This window comes from Canis lupus, chromosome 10 (genome assembly GCF_048164855.1).
Source record: "Canis lupus baileyi chromosome 10, mCanLup2.hap1, whole genome shotgun sequence".
In the NCBI taxonomy this organism is placed as follows: Eukaryota; Metazoa; Chordata; class Mammalia; order Carnivora; family Canidae; genus Canis; species Canis lupus.
The window spans coordinates 9,755,553-9,777,892 of NC_132847.1; the positions used below are offsets into that span (position 1 = coordinate 9,755,553).

Below are 22,340 nucleotides of genomic sequence, written 5' to 3' on the forward strand. Positions count from 1 at the left end.
AGAAGCCTTGTTGAAAATATTTTGAGAAGGGAGAAGGGAGATTGTCTAGAGATGGTATCACACTGAAAGTGGGGAGACTGTATTCCTTTAGCACGAAGAATTCACCACTGATCCGTGGGAGCTGGGGAATCCACAGGTGTGGGCTTGGCAGACGTGATCGGAGGGAAGGGACCGGCCATTCAGAGACCAAGCCCAGATGGATGAGGCTGAGAAATGTTGTCAGGGCCTCGCAGGGAGCTCTGGGAGCTGTGGATTGACTTCCCAGGCACGCGGCGACTGCAGGCGTTGCAGGGGCAGCCTGCCCTGGAGGAAGGGGGCGGTCATGTGTAGGTGGTGGGCCAGAATGGAGCCCACCCCGGAGAGCCAGCCAGAGCCTCTGCCCCACATTGGAGCCTAGCATCTAACACAAGGCTCACGGCCCTGGAGAGTATAGGGTGAGCCTGGACAGGAGGCAGATCTTCAGGCAGCAGCTGGGATAGGACAGAGAAGGCAGGGAATGGCAGGATTATTTTTGCCTCTGTGTGTATGACGGGGGAGCAGCAGGGAGAAGGCCGGCAGAGTGTCCTCGGATGTGAGTCCGCCTTGTGAAGCTCCTGTCACCTTGCCTGGATCTGAGAGACACTCGAGACGTGTAAGAGTGAATACAGAACTCTTGTTAGGGGGGTTTCATGAGATTGGTACTTATACACCCACATTTATGTGGGTGCAGAAAAAAAATCACACATCTCCACACAAGCTGCTTTAGCAGACGACACACAGAGCATAGAGGCAGATATGCACACCACTCCTCCACTGTGTTCACAAACCATCCATGTATATCCAAGTCCTCTCCTTTTACACCAAACTCTGGAGTATGAGTATATCCCAAATACCATGTGGGACATACTTATACTAAAAATAAGCATGACCCAAGTATTGCAAGGGGAAGCTTGCACTAAAAAAAATTGTCTAGTTTTTCTGAAATGCGTGTTTAACTGGGCATCCTCTGTTTTTGTTCGCTATCTCTGGCAATCCTTGTATACTTAACACCAGCTGACATATCACATACTTATTGTACTTTTGTCTAGTGTCTATCTTGTACTAGAATGTTCAGCATTACCAGAGCCCAGAACAATGCCAGATACATAGTAGATGCTCTCTGAATATCATTGAATGAATGTATAAATGACTGAATACACACCATAAATATAAGCCATATATTCTATAAACTATGAAATTCACACGCCACACATTTCCTGAGTTGTGGACACAAACCATCACCAGACTCTCCACCAACACATTTCTACCATTCTCACCCCTTGTCACTCCCACACTTGTGAAAGGTTTGGCTGAGACACATTCTCACATTTCACACATACCAGTCGCAGTCCCCACTCAGGCCTTCATTGCTAACAAGGCACTAACAAAATAAGTATTGATAGTAATTAAGTACAGGAGTATCCACTCGGGACCAGACTCTGAACCATGTGTATTCACTGCACTGGACATATGTTGGGCACTTAGTTAATATTTGTTGAATGGATGAATGATGCAATAACATGTTCCATCCACTGTATTTCTGAGGCTTTCATATCTTTCCCAGGAGTCTCGAAGTCACAGGAGGATGCCCCTCAGGTTGAATCAACTGGGGAGGCTAAAGGCTGGGGCGCAGGGGTAGAGGAGGTATCCTCTGCCTCCGAATACTTCTCCTGTGTTTCTTCTCCACTCGAGCTCATCCATAGTGGTAAGGGTTCAGGGCTCCTTGGGTGTGGGGCCCCTTGCGTACGAGGTAGGGGGCATGTAGATATGGGAGAGGCCAAGAAGAAACTCAAGACAATCAGTGGCGATCAGGGCTCAGTGGAGGAGCCTGGGGAGATAGCGTAATTGTTGAGAGAGTGTGGGTATGAACTCAGTGTGAGGGAGTGGAGCCCTGGTGCAACCATAGTGGGGAAGTTCAGAAGCATGGGCCAGAAAGGTCTGGGCTGAGGTGTGGGGCTCAGGGACGGGATTAAGCACCCTCAGAGGAGCTGTGTAGGCTTTGCCTTTGCTCTTGCTTCCAGAGAAGGATGGAGCTCCTCATCACAGGTCTCCAGCACCGGAGCAGGACCATCCAGCTCAGACCCCCACACCTTATGCACACAACTGCATTCCCCACACATCCGTCCTCAGCCCACAACCCTCAGACATGTGATCCGCTGTGCCAACTCCTCCACCATCGTCCACATTCCACAGACACACCGACGGTATCACCCTAGTCCATATCCCCGGATACAGACGTCCCCTCCAGCATCATCCCTACACACACACATGAAGAGCACCTAGATGACACCAGATCCACCACCCAGAGCATGAACACCAACAGCGGGCTCATCACCCCAAGGCCCCTCTGTCCTTTGTCACACATCTTCACATCTGCAGTGCTCTCAGCTTCTGGCCTGCCCCATGCACGTTCTTATGTCTCTAATTTCCTTTCCCAGGACTCTGGAGAGTACATCGAGACAGTCCCCAGCCTAGATCACCCCTAGCCCAGGTTCAGGAACGAGGGGAGACTGCTCCCCCCTCACACCACGTCTCCTCGTCCCCTTCGTCTTATAAGACCTGTGTGTCCTCTCTGTACATAAACAAAAAAGAAAGGGGCATGAAAATACACTACATGCAGGTCCAGATGAGAAAGGGTGTGGCTGTCTCCTGGGAGACAGAGGAGACCTCAGAGTCCGTAGAAAAGCAGCCCAGGCTGGAAGAAGTGACCCTTCCTGAGGCCGTGCGGGTAGGTACTGCCCCCTCGGATGCGTCCACCACAAACCTGCTGCCTGACAGCGAGCCCAGCGGGGAGGAGAAGGAGCACGAGGAGCGGGGAGCGGGCAGAGTCAGCCCGCCCGGGGCGCCCGCGGTTGAGGACAGACCCAGGGCGAGACCCCCGACTGGCTGGTGACCGTGGAGACCGGCTCCAGGTGCATGGCCTGCTGCTGGGTCTTCTCCACGTTGGAGAGCCTCCAGGAGCACGTGCAGCCCGGGCCAGGGAGGGCTTCAGCTGCCACGTGTTCCGCCTCGCAGGGCCCGGCTGGGCGGCGGCCGTGGGCCGGGAGCGCCCAGGAGGAGGGGGAGCCGAGTGAGGCGGCGCGGCCAGGCCCGAGGGGAAGGCCCCGGAAGACCTCGGCTCCCAGCGACCCTGGAGCCGGTGCCCGGGCTGCGGGTTTCATTCTCCGAAGGACAAGAAGTGAGCAGGGGCCGGGGGTGCCGAGGGAGCTGGGCCTGCCCGAGCCGCTGCCCTGTCTCTCCTGTCGGCCTCACGCCTCCAGAAGGGAGAGCTGGGGCCGTTCCCCGCTCAGGGCACAACTGAAGTTTTGGGGGCACGGGTCACTGGGCCCCTGGCTTCCTGTCCACACATTTCATAAAGTCTGACAGTAAATAGGGAGTCAGCTCCCACAGGAAGTTCTGGAAATTTCCAAGGACTCAGATGGCACCTCTCTTCTTTCATTAAGAAGTGTCTCTTTCCGTTCTGGTTTCCACACAGCGATTGAGATTCATGAGCCAGAAGATCCCAGAAGATGGTGTGGCCTTCTCTTGGGAGAGGTAAGGCCTGGGGTTGGCGTCATCTGAGGCCATGTCATGAGGTCCCAGGGGAATTTAGAGGAAGGGGCCCCAGGGTGTGCTGGGTTACCTGGCGGCTCTGCCGCTACATGAGGGATTGAGCTCCATTTACTTAAAGGAGAAAGTGAAGATTTTGTTGGCAGTTATCTCACTGTCTCTATGACTGACCTGAACTCTAAAAGCAAATACCGTCAATGGCTTTTCTGGGCCAAGAGAGATCAGCTCAAGCTCAAGGGCCAGCAGGAGTCTGGAGAGAGGACAAGTAGCCTAGTGGGAGCAAAGGTTTGAGATGCAAGAGCCTTCAGCCTCAGCTGGCCTCTTACCCTGACCCACGAACGTAGCCCCCTGGGAGAAAGTGGAGTGTGGAGAGGGCGAAACATGGAAGTGAGGCCCCAGGAGATCTGGAAATGTTCAAGCACTTTGACGTGGCTGTAGTTGATCTGGAAATAAACTCTCTCTGTGTGGCTCTGAAGGTTCACCCTTACTAGCGGAGCTCACGTTGCTTCTTGTCTCTTCCTGTTCTGCCTTATTTGTTTTAATCCTTTCCAGGGAGAAAAAGAGACCACGGGGAGAGTAGCAGACAGGATGCCTATGATGTGAAGCAAGATGAAGGAAGCGGCGCTTGGTTTAGCATCAATATCATATGCAATAAAGGCTGTTTCCAAACCTCTCCAGCATATATTCTTGAATGAAAATGATCTATCCATCTACCCCCCCACCTCCTGCCCCATTTACATCTGTCTCTCTAGTGGCTTACGCACTAGGTTTCATAGAAGCACCTACAATCCTTTTCCAGAAGTGGTAGTCCTCATGCGCCTGGGATTGAGAAGGCTTCTACGTGACGATTTCCACAAGGCTGGTTTCCACATCACACATGAGACCAGGACAGATACGTCGAGTTCAGACGAGGTCATTGGTAAGTGCCAGGTGCTATAGGGTCGTAGGTGACAGCCCTGTAAAGGCAGCCTTCAGAGGCCTGGTGGGTGTTGTCCATATCTCCCCAGGTCTGGCCTGGAGGAGGGCCTATTAGTTGTGGCTTCACGAGGAAGCACCAGGGCAGAGGAGAAATGTCTTAGTTTTGAAGCTGTCCGTGGAATGGTGTCCCCTTGGGTTGGTGGGACCTTTGTCACAGTGCTCAGAAGGAAGCCATCTGACTACAGTCAGGAATTTGGGCAAGAGATGGCTGAAATCAGACTTTTAAGCCAATAAGCTCTGATATTTCCAGTTGTGATGTTAATATTCCCATTTCCAAGTAAATTCTTACTCTAGCCCCTCAAATATAGGACGCCGTCATCCCTGAACTTCATCGCCACCCCACTGCTACCAGTCCCTGGAACTACAGATATCTAGGAGGCACTGAAGACTCATTTCAATGCACAAGGCTGTCCATGGAGTGAAAGGTGAGCAGGGGGTGGTATGTCTTTGTCATCTGAGTAGGGGGCTAAAGCCAGGCTTTAGAGCACTGATGGGATTAGAAGGAAATCATTCCAAGTTGAGAGATTATGTCAAATGAAGCAAAATCAGGTCTAATTTCAAAATCCCATGGATTTTTTTTCAGAATGTGAAAGCAGCCTCTCATGGGCCTTTTGTGGAATCCTGTGATCTGGTGTTGTCATTATTATTTCAATAATAATAATCATTATAATAATCATAATAATAATAAAACCAGCTTCCCACTGGCTTCATGCTTCTCAGTCTCTTCAATGGGGGTCCCACCAGCATCCACATCCCTTGCTTCAAGATGCTTTACCTGTCCCTCCAAGAATTCAGAATTTGAGGCTTGTCCTATAACGCTTCTGTACTCACACCACCATCTAGGAGATTCCACTTACTCTCTGGCACCCTCTGGGCACTCTGTAATCTGCCCCTCTCTTCCTTTCTTCCTTGAGTCCATCAGCAATTCTCCCTTCGCCCCTGTCTTCCTAGGTCCTCTTTCCCTAGACATTGTTTTGACTTCTCTCTTCCACTGACTGCTTCACATACCTAGAGTGTACTGCTCATGACTTGGTGGGATGCAGGTCATGCAGTGAGAGCTGTGGCTGTTTCTGCTCAGATAGAGACTTCCCTGTAAAGCACGGAGCAGAGTCATGTGAAGGCTTGTGGGTAGGAGTCAGGGTGCTGCAGCTCTTCTTGCTCAATGTAGAGAAACTTGATGGATGTTTAAATTTGTTGATCTTCTATCTCTCTCTCTCTCTCTTTTAAGATTTTTATTTAAGAGAGAGAAAGTGAGCACGAGCAGGGGGGAGGGTTAGAGACAGAGGGAGAAGCAGACTCCCCACAGAGCAGGGAGCCCGATGCCACAGGACTCCATCCCAGGACCCTGAGGTCATGAGCTGAAGGCAGACACTTAACCAACCAACCAAGCCACTCACGTGCCCTGAACTATCTTCTTCTTACTAGTTTATCTGTGTTTTCTTTTGGGCTTCCTGGATAAATGATGATACTAAATGTAAATCATATGTTCTGTGGATAACTTGAGTAATTCATTTTATAGATACTTTTTAAACATACAACCTTTCCTAGACCTATTTTTACATTCCCCCACTCCCCAGAGGTAACCAGTATCAGTTTTGTATGCATCCAGTTCATACTTTCATATATTATATGTGAAAAAAATATATATATAATGATGATCTAACATTGTGCATCACATTTGCTTTCAATCAGTCCTGCATTTTCATGTTTTGTCTGTTGATTTGTATCAGTGTAGGTCTGTTATTTTAACTGCTCCATGTTATTCAGCCATATGCAAACAGCACCCTTTTTTTGTTGTTGTTGATTCAGGCATTCTTGGATAAGTGGATGGTTTCCATCCTTTCTCTAGAGCCAACAGTATTTTGTAGAGCCTTCCAGGCTTCTGACAGTCACGAAGGGCCGGGTTGTTGGAAGGATTGCCACCTGCCAGCAGGCTACCTCCAGCCAGTAACTTGAAGCACGAAGTAAAATCACCTCCAAATGGGAAGAACTAAGGAGGCAGAAGGTAGGAGGTTAATGCCAGGCATCCTATCCTGTTGGGATCCCAGGGAAGTCTGGGCTGCCCTGAGCCTTCCCCCATCTCCCACAGTCCTGATATCTCAGAAGAAATGTGGAGGGAAGGAGAATCTGTGAAAACTTAGAGCAGACACAGGAGAGATGTTGGGGTCTGAAGCTGAGGTCCCTGAGTGGACTCTGAGGGTGCATCCCGACAGCCAGGCTCTGCCTTCTTCAGAACTCCTAAAGATGCTCATACTTAGGGTGATGCCAGGCACATGCAACTGACTTGGGCCACCCTGTCACAGAAGGCTCTGCTTTGTCGGTACCCATTCCTGTTCACTTTTGTTTCTCAGTATTTGGTCATTGTCTTTGGTACTCCACTGTTGGGGACCACAGCAGCTAGAAGAACCAAATGATCCATGATCCATCTTCACAGCTTGGGGGTGAAGCAGTGTCACTGCACAGCTTGGGGGTGAGGGAGGAGGCCTAAGTAAGGCTGTGAAGGAAAGATGGGCTTTAAAGAGACAATCTGAGTGGAGGGTATTTCTCAAGTCTTGACAAATGAAATCTCGCATCCCTACCAAAAGGACTTCCCAAAGTCCTCCTTGTTTTCAAGGCCAGCCATGGGTCTGGGTTCACTCAGTGAAGGGACCATGTGTCCCTCTCTGTTGGATACTTGCGCACAGCTGGCTGCCTCTGATCCATGCTCTGTGAGACTGCTCTTCCCCCGAGGCAGCCTTTTACCTATTAACTCTCACGAGATTTTACTGCCCTCTGGCAGGGCCCCTTAATATGCCATTGCAGTGAATTTATAGTTTGATAATCATGCTTCTCATTCTATTCTCAGCACCTTCTGATAAATTATATTCACTTTAGGCCACGGTCTTCACAGATCAATAATCCTCCATAACTTTGGTGAAGCAGATGAATGCATTAGGAATCTTTGCTATTTCTCTTTCTTTTTTGCCAATTCCTTTCTATCTTTTAAGATCCTTTTCTTGTCTCTCTACTATCCTGACTCTTTTTCTCTCCTATTTTGGTAAACTTTCAATCTCCTTCCCTGTGTTCCTCCCTTGTGAACATTTGGAGTTTATCCCTCACAAATGAGAGGATGTTTGGTTGTTTTGTTTTGTTTTTAAAGATTTTATTTATTTATTCATGAGAGACACACACAGAGAGAGAGGCAGAGACACAGGCAGAGAGAGAAGCAGACTCCCTGTGGGGAGCCCAATGTGGGACTTGATCCCGGGACCATGGGATCATGACCTGAGCCAAAGACAGACACTCAACTGCTGAGCCACCCAGGCATCCCAGATGTTTGGTTGTTGACAGGTGGTAAGTTAGTGGTGTTCTTGCAGTTATAGAAGCTTGTCTGTTTAGTGACCCACAAAAGGAGGCCCATGGAGATGTACAGTTGGGTTCCAGACCCTTCTAAACACAAAGCTCATACCAAGAATACCTCCTAGGAAGTTAGGGTCCCTAGACAACTGCCCAAGCTCAGCTTTGAATTGCTATTCAATTAAGATGATTTAGGTAAAAGAATGGGGTAAATGTGTCCCAAAATCCATGTAAATAGAAAACCAAGGAAACCATAAAACAAAAATTGCAAGGAAATCACATATAAAATCAGGGAGTGGTTTTAACTGAACAAGTTGTGTTGAGTGTGTGAGCATGTTAGTGTGTGTGTGTAAGTGTGTGTGTGTTTAGTATGTTGGAGGTGGGGATAAAGTGGGAAGGGTCCTCTGAGCTCTAATTACTTACCCAGATAGATTCAGTGGAGACACCCATTGCCCTGTCTGCAGTGAGTACATCCAACCTGACAGGTCCCTGCTATTTCTGTCATGATTTTTGGAGCAACCTGTAAGTACAGAGGCCTGAGGTTCCCTTCAGAGGTGTCTCAGGTGAAATTCCACCCTGAGATGTCCTTGCCTCATCCAAGAATCTGATCTGAGCACCTTGCTGCTCTGGGTCCCCATGCCCCTCTCTTCTCATTTCTGGAGAATATTTTTCTCTTATTAGTCTCTTGGCTAAGCTCTTCCCTCTCTGAGGCATTCTACATATTTTCCTTAAAACTTTAACAGCATGGGGATCCCTGGGTGGCGCAGCGGTTTGGCGCCTGCCTTTGGCCCAGGGCGCGATCCTGGAGACCCGGGATCGAATCCCACGTCGGGCTCCCGGTGCATGGAGCCTGCTTCTCCCTCTGCCTATGTCCCTGCCTCTCTCTCTCTCTCTCTCTCTGTGTGTGTGACTATCATAAATAAATAAAAATTAAAAAAAAAAAAAAAAAAAAAAACTTTAACAGCATGTGTTTATAGCTTATTAAGCCTAGAGTCAGCTTATGCTGAGAATGTGGTGAGAAGCAGAACAGTCAACAGAAAAACTAGTTCACCTTTTCTGAGGGGACTTGAGAATTTGATCTTTAAACCCTCTAATATGGAAGAGAAATAGAATAATAAAAATGATAAAGCACCCTTCTAAATGTTTACATGGATTGATTAGTCTGCAGAATGACTCTTTGAAGCAAGTACCATTATCATATCATAGGATGAGCCTTGTCCAGTCTAAGAGATTGTGGGTACAACTCCTGGAATCATCTGGGAACTTTGTTCTCATTCTGCAGCCCTAAGTTCAGCTGGGACAAGATCACACTAGCCTGGAGCATCCGAGGGGGTGGATGAAGGATTTACTTATGTCTCAGGTTACTGTACATTGTGGTCATCTCAGGTACTAATAAATGTCAAGATTGATGAGGTATACCTGGTGCAGATATCTAGAGTTATCTATGCAGAAAACTTCTGGCCTTGGGGAGTTCTAAGCTGGTTCTGTTTGATATCACCAAGTATGGGCAGGGTATCCCCCTCCAAATCTCCATCACCACTGCCTCCTTAGGTCTGTGGGCCATGCCATAACTCAGAGGTTTACAAATGTCCTAGCAGAGTGGACACAGAAAATTTGGATGGTTCCACCTGGGTACCTCTCTTGCTGGGCAGTCATGGGTGAGGTGCTGGTTATTGGAGACACATACTTACCTGGTGATAAGCAAAGTGTTCTCAAAGTGCTTTCTCTGCACTTGTGAGTATGTTGTGTATGTGTGTGTGTGTTCCCTTCTGGTTTCTTGTCTAGGTGCCCCAAGACTCTGTCCACCTTCAGCCTAAGGAGTCCTTTTCATCACAAGGATAAGACATTTGTCTCATTTGCCATTATATCCTTTCCCCCAAAGTATGGTTATTACATAAGGTGTTCCCTCTTCCCAGACTCCTTTTCTCTCACTTCATTTCTGTCTTGTCATCTCTTCCCTCCGGAATGGCCTGATGACTCAATGGGTGTAGACCAAAGATAGTAAGAAATACCAACAAATCCAAAATAATAATACAGACATAGCAGGAAAACTTCAAAACATTTATCCTGACTTTTTTTTTTAATTTCACAAACAATATATTAAAAGTATAAAAACTCAGATGATAGCAAATGGAGTAAAACCTAATTTTCTTCTTTAATCCTTCCCTGGTATATTTCAATCCTCAAAGTTAACATGAATCATTTGATATGCAAACTTTCATACATTTTTCTAAACACACACACACACACACACACACACACACTTTTCTTTTTTCATAGTGGTATGAACTAGGTCCCCTCCAACTTGCTGTGATTCTGGGATTTACTCCTTGACTCATCTGCTGATAAAGTAGCTATTTTCATGAGGAATTTAGTAAACAATTGCTGAGTGCTTACTCTGTGTTAGGTACTCTTCTGCTTATATGTAATTATCATATGTAAGTTTCACGACATACCCATCCAACAGGTACATTATAAGCCCTATAAACCCTCTGCGACACATAATGGCAGATGAGACATGAATAAATTCTTCATCTGACTTGCCTGAGACATTGGAGCAAGTCAAAATCAATGCCTTTAATCTTTCGGCTTTATTGTCTCTATTTGGAAGACTGGATAATTTTGCCACTAAAACTAAAACAAAATATCGTGTTACATTTTACATCTCTCAAACAAGCATGGGCTTGTTACATGGGATAAGTAAACTGGTTCTTTTTAAAAACCCTTATGCAGCTGGATGAAGGTAAGCCAGGGACTAGAATCTATAGATTCAAGATTTCCTACCAAATTTTAAAAATAGCTTCTTAAATGTAATTTGTGTAATGTCAACTCTAGTACGTTGTCTAAATAGTAACAGAATAGTGAAGATAGGTAAAACAGTACTTTGAGTTGACAAGTAGGAGGAGTGTGGTAATACTGGGGTCAGTGTGGAGACCTATAGAAAAACCTGCTGTTTCCATCCAGACCCTTGGAAGGGCTCCACCAACTGCCAATGTCCTGGGGCAGGCAATCAGTTTACTTCTTAGTACACAGCATCTTCAATTTGATAGACTCATAAGGAAGCCTTAAATGTGGTTAGCAGTTCTGCATTCTTGATGCAATCATATTTTCAGAGTGTGGGAGGATCTCAAGCTATGAAAATATCCTTGGAGAGGCTTGCTTATTAAATTTGGCTTTTTCAATCTTCCTAATACTTTTCACTAAACACCAGGCAGTTCCCTTAATTTTTCAGATTCATGTTGTTTTTCTTTTGTCTAATGAACTTTCAAATACTTCCTGATGAGCTATTGAGGTTAGAAAAAAATATTAACAATGACAAGTAGAAAAAGCTCTACATGTAAGGATATACTTCATTATAGCCTATTAATTGGAATGGAAAGTTCATGTTCACTGCTTAGGGTAATCAGATAAAAGTCAAGGATTCTCTGAGGCATCTCTGAGATCCTTATGAGTCTACACCACTTCTGACAAGTAACGTTTGACTGATAAAATATAGGATGTTTAGTCAAATTTGAATGTCAGAAAAACAATGAATATGTTTTTAATATAAGCATGTCCCTCATCTTATGTAGGATATACTTATACTAAAACATAAGTATTATTTATCTAAAGTTCAAATTTAACTGTATGTCCTCAATTTTTATTGACTAAATCTGACAACTCTACTCATGAGCCATGGTACAGATAGGTAAGGATTGGTATACACTGGCTCTTGGATAGTAACAAGTTGCTTGAGGACATCTAGGTATGTTGTCTAATCCTTTATGGACATAACTGAGAAGCCATGGCCAGTATTTGACTCTACTCACTTGGGCTTCTCTTAAGTAGGTGAGCTGTACTTTCCTCTTAATGGCTTTTTGGTCAACCTGGAAGTCCATATCCAAGGGGGGGTCCCAAAATGAGTCTCATCCTTAAAACTATGTTTCCATTTCAAAATGGAGTCTTCCTAGAATTAGTTGTATACAGATAATAAGAGATGAGGATACTTGTGGAACTTGATTTAGTATACCTTTTCCCCATTATGGGTGCAGTTTTGCTGTCCTGGGAGACTTAGCATGAGCAATGTGAAAGATCCCAGGTTCCCAGACAGATAAAAATAGTCTTGTTATACTTCTGGATGTGTGGCCAGTCTCTAGTGTTTCAGAGAGTGAGTATTGGTCTTAGAAACACTGACCCAGGCTTGGATGTTTCTGAGAACCAGGCAAAGACCTGAGTTTCAAGTTTACCTCTTATGTCATGTGGAGACAACAATGAACTATGTGCTGTTCCCAGAAGAGAAACCTTAGCTACATCCACTGTGCAGCCTTCTGTATTTGGTTCCATCCACATTATATTCCAAGGTAGAGCTTGTTTACAACTATGGAGGTCCAGGAAATTTTCAGATGCTCCTTGGGCCCTCACTATCGAAAGAAAACAGGGCCCATACCATAGAAATACTGTGAATTTGCTGGGCTGACAGTGACATCGCCCAAACCCCAAAGACTTGGTGCTGCTCCTTGAAATGTACAGAAGAATTTTTGTCTCTTTCATGACCTGTCATAGTATTATGAAGGAAGCTGCTCAGAGAATTTCAGATTTGGTGGGAGAAGACTGGTCAGGTTATTACCAGAGGCTAGGAGAACAAATGATCAGAAGTGGAGGTTTTGGGGGAGTGGGAAGGATATTGCTGGAATCTCACAAATGCTACAGGACCAGAGAGGACCACCAGAAGTAGTGGACTATGATTTAGGTTGCAGGTAAGGGATTGAGGAATGGAATTGACCTTATACGCATGCCCAGGTTGTCATGCTTCACTCATTTGTCATTCATTCATTCTCTCACTGATCATTTGGATTGGTATCATGTCTCAGGTGTCATGTTAGGTTTTGAGACACAGTAGTGAAAAAAGTAAGATTTCAGCATTTCTGGAGCTTATAGTTCAGAGAGACTAATACATAAATAAGCATAGGAATTGATTAGTTAATTAATTGGCACAGGAGATAAGTTGCCTGAAAGAGTAAGTAGAGTCTTTGTGGGTACAAACAGGAGGGTCAATGAATTGAGCCTAGTGGTAGGAGCAAGGGATAGGGGTCCAGAGGGAGTTCTCAAGGGAAGTGATAAGGGAGATCTGCAGGGTGAGAAGAAATTTTCCCAGCCCTTTTCAGGTAAAAATGGAGGAAGAAAATTTCAGGAAGAGGGACCAGTCCATTCTGAACCCTTCAGATGAGGAGAGTATTATATGTTCTTTAGTACATCTGGGGCATGAAATCTGAGGGAGGAAACTGATAGGACATGTGACCGGAAAGGGAGGCAGGGTTTTGTGGGCCATATTAATAGGTTTAAACTTTGTTCTTTGGACAAAAGGGATTTGCTGGAGTCTTAGGCAGAGAAGTGACTCTTGCATGAGTGTTTCAGAAAAGTCACTTAGCTGACTGTTTCTCGGGTGGATTTAACTGGACATCAGTGTGGATAGAAAGCTCAGATTCTTCTGTTACCAGGGTCACACATGGGACTACATAGGTCACTGGAGTCAAGTGGGGCAGTGAGGGGGCAGCTTTTTCTTCTTCTTCTTTTTTTTTTTTTTATATGAGACTCCACCAGAGGCCATCATGCTCTAGTTCCATTAAGAGCAACATGAAATCAGTGAAATCTCATAAGATGATACAAGGCAGAGCTTTCTTTGTATTTAAAAGAAATCATCTCAGGACCTGAAAAGGAGTCTGGTGCCTGCAATAGCTGAATGGAAATAGCAGCTAGAAAAAAAAGAGAAGATAAGGGATTCTGGGGCAGGATGCTGGAAGCATGTAACAGCTAAGGGCCTTTCCAACTCCTGGGCCTTTCTACCTTGTCCTCTTCCTGACATCCAACCTCGTGAGAAAGAAAATGTATTCTAGAGACCTTTGGTCAAATTCCCTTGTATGGACCCTTCCCATACAATGTTTATCTTCTTTTGTTCTCTCGAGAAAAAGATTAAGTTAACAACTGTGATGATTAAAGAGGAGTGCCACCTGAGGAGATGTGCATATACCACAGGTTGTGAGAAATGGGGACATGTGCTAACTTATACATTCTTCAAAGAAGCATCTCTGGACCAGACCTGTGCTGGTCCCATATTCAGTGCAGGTTCCTGGAACAGCGAGGGACCTGCCTCTTAGGCTTGCTTCAAATTAGGCAATGGAGTTATGATTGGACTTTGTCATAGGAAACCTTTTCTGCTTCCAAAGAAGTTATAAAAAAGTCAGAATATTTCTCCTTAAAACTGATTACTGAATTCTTTATTTATCTAAGACCCTCTCTTCTACCAGTGTGTGTGTGTGTGTTTATGTGAGAAGTGTGTGTGTGTGTGTGAGAGATAGAGAGAGAGAGAGAGAGAGAGAGAGAGTGAGAGAACAAGATCCAGGTCTGCTCAGACATTGAAGAAGCAATCTTAAAATCACAAAGATAAATTCAGTATGTCTCTGTGAATTAAGTTCAGTACATTTTTAGGTCTAGCCTGGTCTGTCTCTTGGTATAAAATATTTACCTCACTTTATTTTATTTTATTATTATTATTATTATTATTATTTATTGTTTTTTTTTTTTTTACCCCACTTTATTTTAAAAGAAGAAAACTGATGCCTGGCTCAGGGAAGGGAGCCACTCCTGAAAGCCTCCTTTGTTTTACTTTTAAGGGAAGTAAGAAGATACTTCTGTAGAAGTAGTTTTAGGATATGAAGGAAGCCTCTAGTCATGCTAATGAAAAATCTATGATTCTTTCAAGCACAGATGCAATGAAAGGTTTCTTTTTCTCATTGTACATGTGTGTTCCTATGTCAACATTCAGATTAACAATTATGTGTCACAGTCACCTATGTGATAAAGGGTTAGTATTCAAAATCTGTAAAGAACTTATCAAACTCAAACCCCCAAATCAATCCAGTTAAGAAATGGGCAGGAGACCTGAAAAGACATTTTTCCAAAGAAGACATCCAGATGGTAAACAGACACATGAAAAGATGTCTGAACATCATTCATCATCAGGGAAATGCAAATCAAAATTATGATGAGATACCACCTCACACCTGTCAGAATGGCTAAAATGAACAACAGAAGAAACAGCAGGTTTAGTGAGGATGTGGAGAAAAGGGAACCCTCTTGCACTGTTGTTGGGAATGCAAACTGGCATAGCTACTGTGGAAAACAATATGGAATTTTCTCAAAAAGTTAAAAATAGAACGACTCTATGATCCAACATTTACCCAAAGAATACAAAAATATTAATTTGAAGGGATAGATGCACCCAATGTTTCTAAGAGTATTATCTACAATAGCTAAATTATGGAAAGAGCCCAAGTGTCCATCAACAGATGAATGGATAAAGATGTGATTTCATATATATGTGTATATATGTATATTTGTATATATATATGTGTGTGTGTGTGTATACATGATGGATATTACTCAGCCACCAAAAACAATGAAATCTTTCCATTTTTAAAGACATGGTTGGAACTAGAGAGTATTATGCTAAGCGAAATAAGTCAGAGAAAGAAAAATACTGTATGCTTGCTCGTGTGGAATTTAAGAAACAAAACAAATGAGCAAAGGAGAAAAGAGAAAAAGAGACAAATCAAAATAGACTCTTAACTGTGGAGAACAAGCTAATGGTCACCAGAGAGCAGGTAGGTAGGAGGATGGGTGACATAGGTGATGGGGATTAAGGAGCACACTTGTGATGAGTACCAGGTGATGTATGACAGTGTTGAATCACATATTGTACTCCTGAAACTAATATTACCCTGTATGTTTACTAACTGGAATTTAAATAAAAAGTTTTTTAAAAATTATGTGTCAGAACTGGAGTGCAAGAAGGACTCGAAGCATGGCAACACTCCCATCACCCTGTGGTTTGAAAATAATGCAATTCCCTGAGAGAGGATATGCTGTTTATCTTCCTTATTAGTCACTGGATATCATTTAAAAGTTTCAAACAGTTACTGTTTTTAGAGCTTTCTTGCTTTCCATTTCTGAGGGTGTGTCATCACTATCTCCTTTGATCTGGAAAATAGAATCTTTACCAAACCACTAGTTACCATAAAGTATTACTGTAACAAAACATACCAGTATTCTCCATGGAGTTTGTTATACAAGGATTTGATCTTCATTGCCATTTCTTGGACTGTCTTCCTAGCTTGTAGCTTAATGGAACTCAAATTCCTTGTGTCTGTTGACCACTTCAAAGCTTTTGTCTGGAAGTTAAGCTGGTAGAGTAACAAGGCTTTCCCTCCACAATAGTCCTTCTCTCTCTCTCTTTTTTAAAGATTTTATTTATTTATTCATGACAGACACACACACACACACACAGAGGCAGAGACACAGGCAGAGGGAGAAGCAGGCTCCATGCAGGGAGTGTGACGTGGGACTTGATCCCGGGTCTCCAGGATCATACCCGGGGCTGAAGGCGTTGCACCAAACCGCTGGGCCATCGGGGCTGCCCCAGTCCTTTTCTTCAATAAAAATAGAAAGTGAGCTATGATAGCATTAAAAGACTTAAAGTTTGAAGGCTTTAAGAATGATTTGGAGAATTGGGAATAAGAAGGGATTAATATAAATGAATATAAAATGTTCTTTTACCCAAAATACCACTTAACATGGATTAGAATTTAGGTTTCTTGTAGAGCATAGTTATACATTACCACTTTCAAGTTCTTACACTCAGATGTTCTTTGAAAATCTATTTTAAAGTTTTAGCTGAAGATCTTAGAATAAATTTCCATTTGGTGGAATGTAGAATGTGAAGAGGTGAAAGAAAAGTCGGACTGGGAGGATCCTGCAGAAGAGAAACTACCCCATTCATGATCAGGCCATGCAAATGGAAATCAGACAGGAAGGAGAGAGAAGCAGAGGTAGTTTTGTAATGCATGGAGCATGGAGCTTTTTGAGAGACCACAAAGAGGCAGGTGCTAAGTACTAAGTCAGAGCTGCTCATGAAAGCCCACACTGTAGGAGTGGCAGGGCCACCAGCATGGGAAGTCTCTTCGTGTTTGGTACCCAGGCTGGAATTATAAAGATATTAAGACAAAGGTTTTTCTCTGAGGGAGAAGGATATGATGTTCTTCAAATAGAATTTCCAGAGCTGATTACATATTCAAGCTAACAAAGCCATATCTGTCAATTGAGGGACCTTTGAAAACAATAAAAGAGCATATACTCTGGCATCTGTCAGACCTGGGTTCGTATCTATTACTTCAGTAAATTACTTAATCTGTATTTTTTAATATTTTTTATAATAAATTTATTTTTTATTGGTGTTCAATTTGCCAATATACAGAATAACACCCAGTGCTCATCCCGTCAGTAGTAAATCATTTCTTAATGTCCTCATCTGTGAATTAGTGATGATAATAATCGGATTGCTATGAATAGTGAATGAGGTCATGGATGTTGGGCACTCTAGGTGGTACGGTGGCAAACAGGAGCTCTTTCATAATGGTCATCAGTGATCATTATTCAAATTATAAAGAATAGTGCATCTCAGGCTTTTGTCAAGAGAGATTTCTTATTAGTTTTACTTACCTTGTAAGTAAAAAAAAGATCACTTGTGAAACCTTCAGAATTTGTGTTTGCTACTTGTCTCCTATTGGCAGTTCATCAGTGCCCCTCTCACACCTCTTGTACATTCCCACTGAGCACTTGGAAGACTTCCAGCTTGCCACTACCTGCCATCTTCTAGTGTGAGAACTTCTTCTGAAGCTGTAGAAGTCTACTCTGCCTGTGCAGATGGCAGAAGGAAGGGAGGGGGAATTAGTGGCTCCCCAGGGGTAGCCCTCAATCAGTGACCGATGGGATGGGTACAGAAATGTTCCAGCTCCCTTGCGCTTTAGGTAGAATCATTGTGTTTCTCAGAAGTTCTCCATGGATAAGCTCCACTTACCTACACTATTACAAGGCTATTAACACACTCTTCAATGCTGGTCTTCTCTTCCCTATCTCTTTGTCTTACTTTCTTATTGGGATTTCTTCCATTTCTCAAATTAACTATTGGAACCAGAATGTTAATTACGGGGTTTGATTCTGGGAAAATGCAAGTCATTTTCTTGGGATGAAGAGTTGTCAAGGTGCCTTCTATCAGAGAAACTAAAGTTTTCACTGTGGTTAACTCATAATTCCCTATACACGTTGTTTGGTTACAGTATTATTAAAATAATTATATAGGATAGGAGTAATACAAAAACCATAGGGACCCAATTGATTTCATAATTAAATGCATTCACTTTAAGTATCTAAAAGTAGGCTTCAGTTATACAAAATGCTAAGGGAAAAATAAGATAAAAACAGTTTATGATTTAAGAATAATTATATCATTTGCAGTAATCAAGTTCTACTGAATTCTGTTGAGGGCACACAATAGTGATTGGTGTCATGCGGATACTAAATTAAGTTGAGAGCCATTGACCAAGTTTAAAAGAATGGATATAGTTGGGGAATGGGTAGTCCTTCTTATTTTTTTTAGTTCTTAGTTACTAAAAATGTATAATAAAAAGTGCTAACATCTACTCTTTCTGCATTGTTCTCTTTTTTGAAGAATGAAAGAAAAATGGAAAACAAAGTAAGCTTTTAATGAAAGTCACTTTATTGATATTCTTAAAGACAACTTTAATTGGGAAGTCATAACTGCATAACTTAAAGGAGTAGCTTCATTTTGAATTTGGAGCCCACCTCTAGGAGGTAAATGAATAGAGGCAAAAGAAAGGGATTGAACAGGTCAAGAAGGCTAAGAACACAGCTGGAAATCACATATGATCACAGCTCAACAATTAATAACTACTGTAATTCTTTATTAGAAATAAAAAATCCAGGCAAGAGGCACCCAGTACTTATGATAAATGTTGATAACATGGTATAGTCATTACCAGACCTGCTTGTGTTCTTTCTGATGCAAAGTCCAAATTTCATATCTCTCCTTGAAATGTACTTTTCTCGTTTTATACATTGATTACATATTTGATCTTGGAGTAATGTTCCAATTGTGTGTCAGGTTGGTGTGAGGTACAAAACCTCCCTCTTTTACTAGTGATGCTTATAGCTGGGGCAAAATACAGCTTGGGCTACATAGTCAGTGTTTGGCTCTACTGACCAGGAGTGTTTGAAAATAATCTAAGGGGTTATATCTTCAAAATAGCAATTTTTAAACTTTTTTTTTGCAGCATTTGAATCCTATTTTCTGATAGAATATTCTGCGAAACTCCGTACTGTGATATATATTATGTGAATTATGTGGTTCAGTAGACAGGTAGTTGAAAATGCTAAGAGAATACAATATGTTCTCAGGACACTCTGTAATTATTATTTATCCAGAAACCTAAGGGAAGTATCATGAGAAATTTCATTTCAAAACTGAACCACCAACAATATCTAACTCCTGCTTGTATTTATCATAAACATCAAAGTCAGATAAGAAGCACTCAAAACCTTTAAGAAGTACTAAAGGATTTGTCAATAATATCAAGATGTTATCTGTTGGAAATTCATTTCTTATTAAACAATTGACTATTGTATGATAAGATTGTGTTCCAGGCAGATAAATTGAATCTTACATGGCATGTAAATGCGAGGAGCATGTTATCATATAACTGGGTTATTGGTATGAGAAAACTGAGTTTTATTACCATAAAAACCTTATGGAAGGCATGGTTCATGTGATCAGCTCAGAGGACATGTATTTGGCAAATTAAACCAGGAGATGTCAGGTTGGGTAATGTTCAAGGAACGAGTATTCTTTATTCTCCTTTTGTTACCCGTGTGAGATCCTATCTGGTTGTATATAACCCAAAGTGGGGTCTCTGCTAACACTATTACAATCCAAATTTATCACCCTGAAAATTCAGCGTGATTTCTCAACATGGTGGCACAATGTCCCATTAACCAACCAGCTTTATAACTTGGCTTTAATAATTTCTTGCTACACCATTAGCATCATCTTGTTACACTGCTCACTGCTCACAAAATAAGACGAGGTGTCGTACGTGCCTGACTTAGCATATAGGTCTTGACAAAACCTTTCATGTTTATGAGGACCTTATTATACATCTATAGAAATGAGTGTAAGCCAGGTTCTAGCTTAAAAAAATAAAAGACCAGGGATAATCAGTACCCTTACTAATAGATAACATATTTAAAGAAAGGTCATTTCTGCATACAGATTTGGTAGAAGTAGCTTTATACCGAGCTTTGCACACAAGAACGAGTTAACGAGGCATTATCTTGGAAGGGGATTTGCCAAAATGTGTTAAAACCTGATATTTAACACAGATGAATTAGTGATTCCTAGTATATTTCCATGGTGTTAAAATATCTATTAAAAATAAAAAAATTGGATGAAATATTTGTACGTAACACCTGAAATGACTCTGCAGAATTTTAGGGCTTCTAGAAACATAGCTTTAAAGCCTAAAATGAGGTAGATCCCTGGCTTGAGGAATTTAGATTATTGCCATTTTACAAGGGGAGCAAAAAAAAAAAAAGGCAAAAACAAAAACAAAAACCCATGACTTAGGCATGGTTACATAGTAACTTAGTGGCAGAACTGAAAAGTGGAGCTTAGGGTTTATATGCTGAAATCCAGAAATCTAATGAGCTAAATGTCTAGTAAGTAGAGTGTAGCTCTGAAGTTACACACTAGAGCTGTATTACTGAATTTGATATAAACTAAAATTCACTTCATTCAAGTGAGAACTATTAGTTGCTTAAAAATAATAGTGGGATATAATTTCCTCTTTGACTTTGCTCTGAATCTATTTCTGATAGCTTGGTGATGATAAAAAATTAAAGCGAAAAAGTTATGTGCGGGAATAATAATTAGGCTCTGAGGACAGAGCCTGTAATAGGTAGGAATTGTAGGTCACCATCTTAGGCTATGAAGTCCATAGTAATGGACTACTATTCATAGTAATGTTCCTAACAGTTTGGGGGCCATCATGTGCTGAATATCAAGTATTAATTGACTCAGTCTGTAGGTTGTAAAGTGTCTGTAGGAACAAAGTGTCATTTGCTTTTCTCTGAGTGATGCTAAAGTACATTCCCAAAAGATTCTCACTTTAAATGATAGTCATTTTATTTTTATTTTTATTTTTTTTAAATGATAGTCATTTAAAGAAATCTTTTCCCTCTGAGACTACAATTTAGAATATTCTACTCTAGACTGAAGGTTTAGGTGGTTTTTTGCATCCAATCTCATGGTCATGGAAAAATTTTGAGCTTTCCCCTCTCCTCATCATGGGGAATAAGGGGGAGCCCAGACAAGGTGCTCACCTTGGAAATGTACAAGAAGGTTTATATAGTGGAGGAACACATAGAAGTGACTATTTACTAAAGCCATTTAATTTGCTCATTCAGAAGGTAAAGCCAAAGGATGTGAAACAATCTAGAAATGGAAGACAAAACCAAGGGTAGAATTGGGATGATATAAATTCAGGCATGGAGGGTCTGTTTTTATATTTATTGATTTTCAATAAAATGTGTGTGGTTTATTAGTTTTGGAAGGCAAATGTGCACTTAAGCTTTGTGTATGTGCAACATTCTTGTTTCCTTTTGCTGAGAAGCCCTGGCATAGGGTAGGATTAAATTCAGTAATGGTTAATGGGTAGAATTGACAAAGGCGCAGATCTCAAGAAATAGCTCAGTTAAAGAACTTTATTAATTAACCAATAATTGCATGAGAAGATAGGGCATGTTTCAGCCAGTGCATACAAACATTTTATGTGCAAAATATGCTATCTCCATCATACATACTCACCTCCCCTGGGATAATTCTAGGAGAGAGAAAGTACTTTGCAGTTAGTTGGATTGTTATCAGCTTCCTACCACTCTGCTCCTGAAAATACTTTTTGCTTTTTATATGAAAACTTACAGACTTTGTAGAGTAGATATGACCTAGAATATATATTCCCCATAGATATAATCAATAGGTAGTTAAAGTAGCTTGCTGTGGAACAGAACTGAAATGTATTGTGAATAACCAAGTGTTCATTTTATTCCAAGGAGGGTGTTGGGTCAATGACTCTGGTTTGGGGCCAGATATTGTCTGACAACCTGAGGTAGTGGCAACAGAGACTGGCTATGTCACCTCAGGAAGGGTGTGTTTACGAATGTAGTCACTCTTTCTGGTGGGTGGTCTTTCTCATCATTCGCCATAGTCGAGCAGGGAGTCATTGCCCACAATTTTGTTTAGATGACAGATGCTTCTTGCATGGAAGCTTTGAGTTAACTACCTTTCTAGAGATTCTTTGCCAGCTCCAGCTGGGATTCCAGAAGCCGTTCGGCAAATGAACATGGACTGGGCCAGCTGTTCCATCTATAACATGCCGAGGGCCTTCAACTTGACTGCAGCCTCTTATGATTTGTCAGCACAGGTGGTGCAGGTGGAAAGCTATTAAATTTTCATTTATGCTGTGTTTCACCAGAGGCATAGAGCTGGAAAGGGTTACACTCTTAAATGATAG

General features: G+C 42.4%; 1 protein-coding gene across 2 annotated transcripts in view; it reads left to right on the forward strand.

Moving 5' to 3' along the window:
- The window catches only part of LOC140641202 (protein FAM170A-like), a 60,278-nt gene extending 56,038 nt beyond the window's left edge, over window positions 1-4,240 (forward strand). The window contains exons 6-10 of one of the 2 annotated variants that reach the window (XM_072840644.1): window positions 1,583-1,723; window positions 2,457-2,746; window positions 3,034-3,196; window positions 3,494-3,552; window positions 4,120-4,240. In XM_072840644.1, the coding sequence (XP_072696745.1) occupies window positions 1,583-1,723; window positions 2,457-2,746; window positions 3,034-3,196; window positions 3,494-3,552; window positions 4,120-4,170 (704 nt within the window). In that variant the 3' untranslated portion in view covers window positions 4,171-4,240. The remainder of the gene's footprint in view (window positions 1-1,582; window positions 1,724-2,456; window positions 2,747-3,033; window positions 3,197-3,493; window positions 3,553-4,119) is intronic. The other variant, XM_072840645.1, reaches the window with a different exon arrangement.
- The last annotated feature ends 18,100 nt before the right edge of the window (window positions 4,241-22,340 follow it).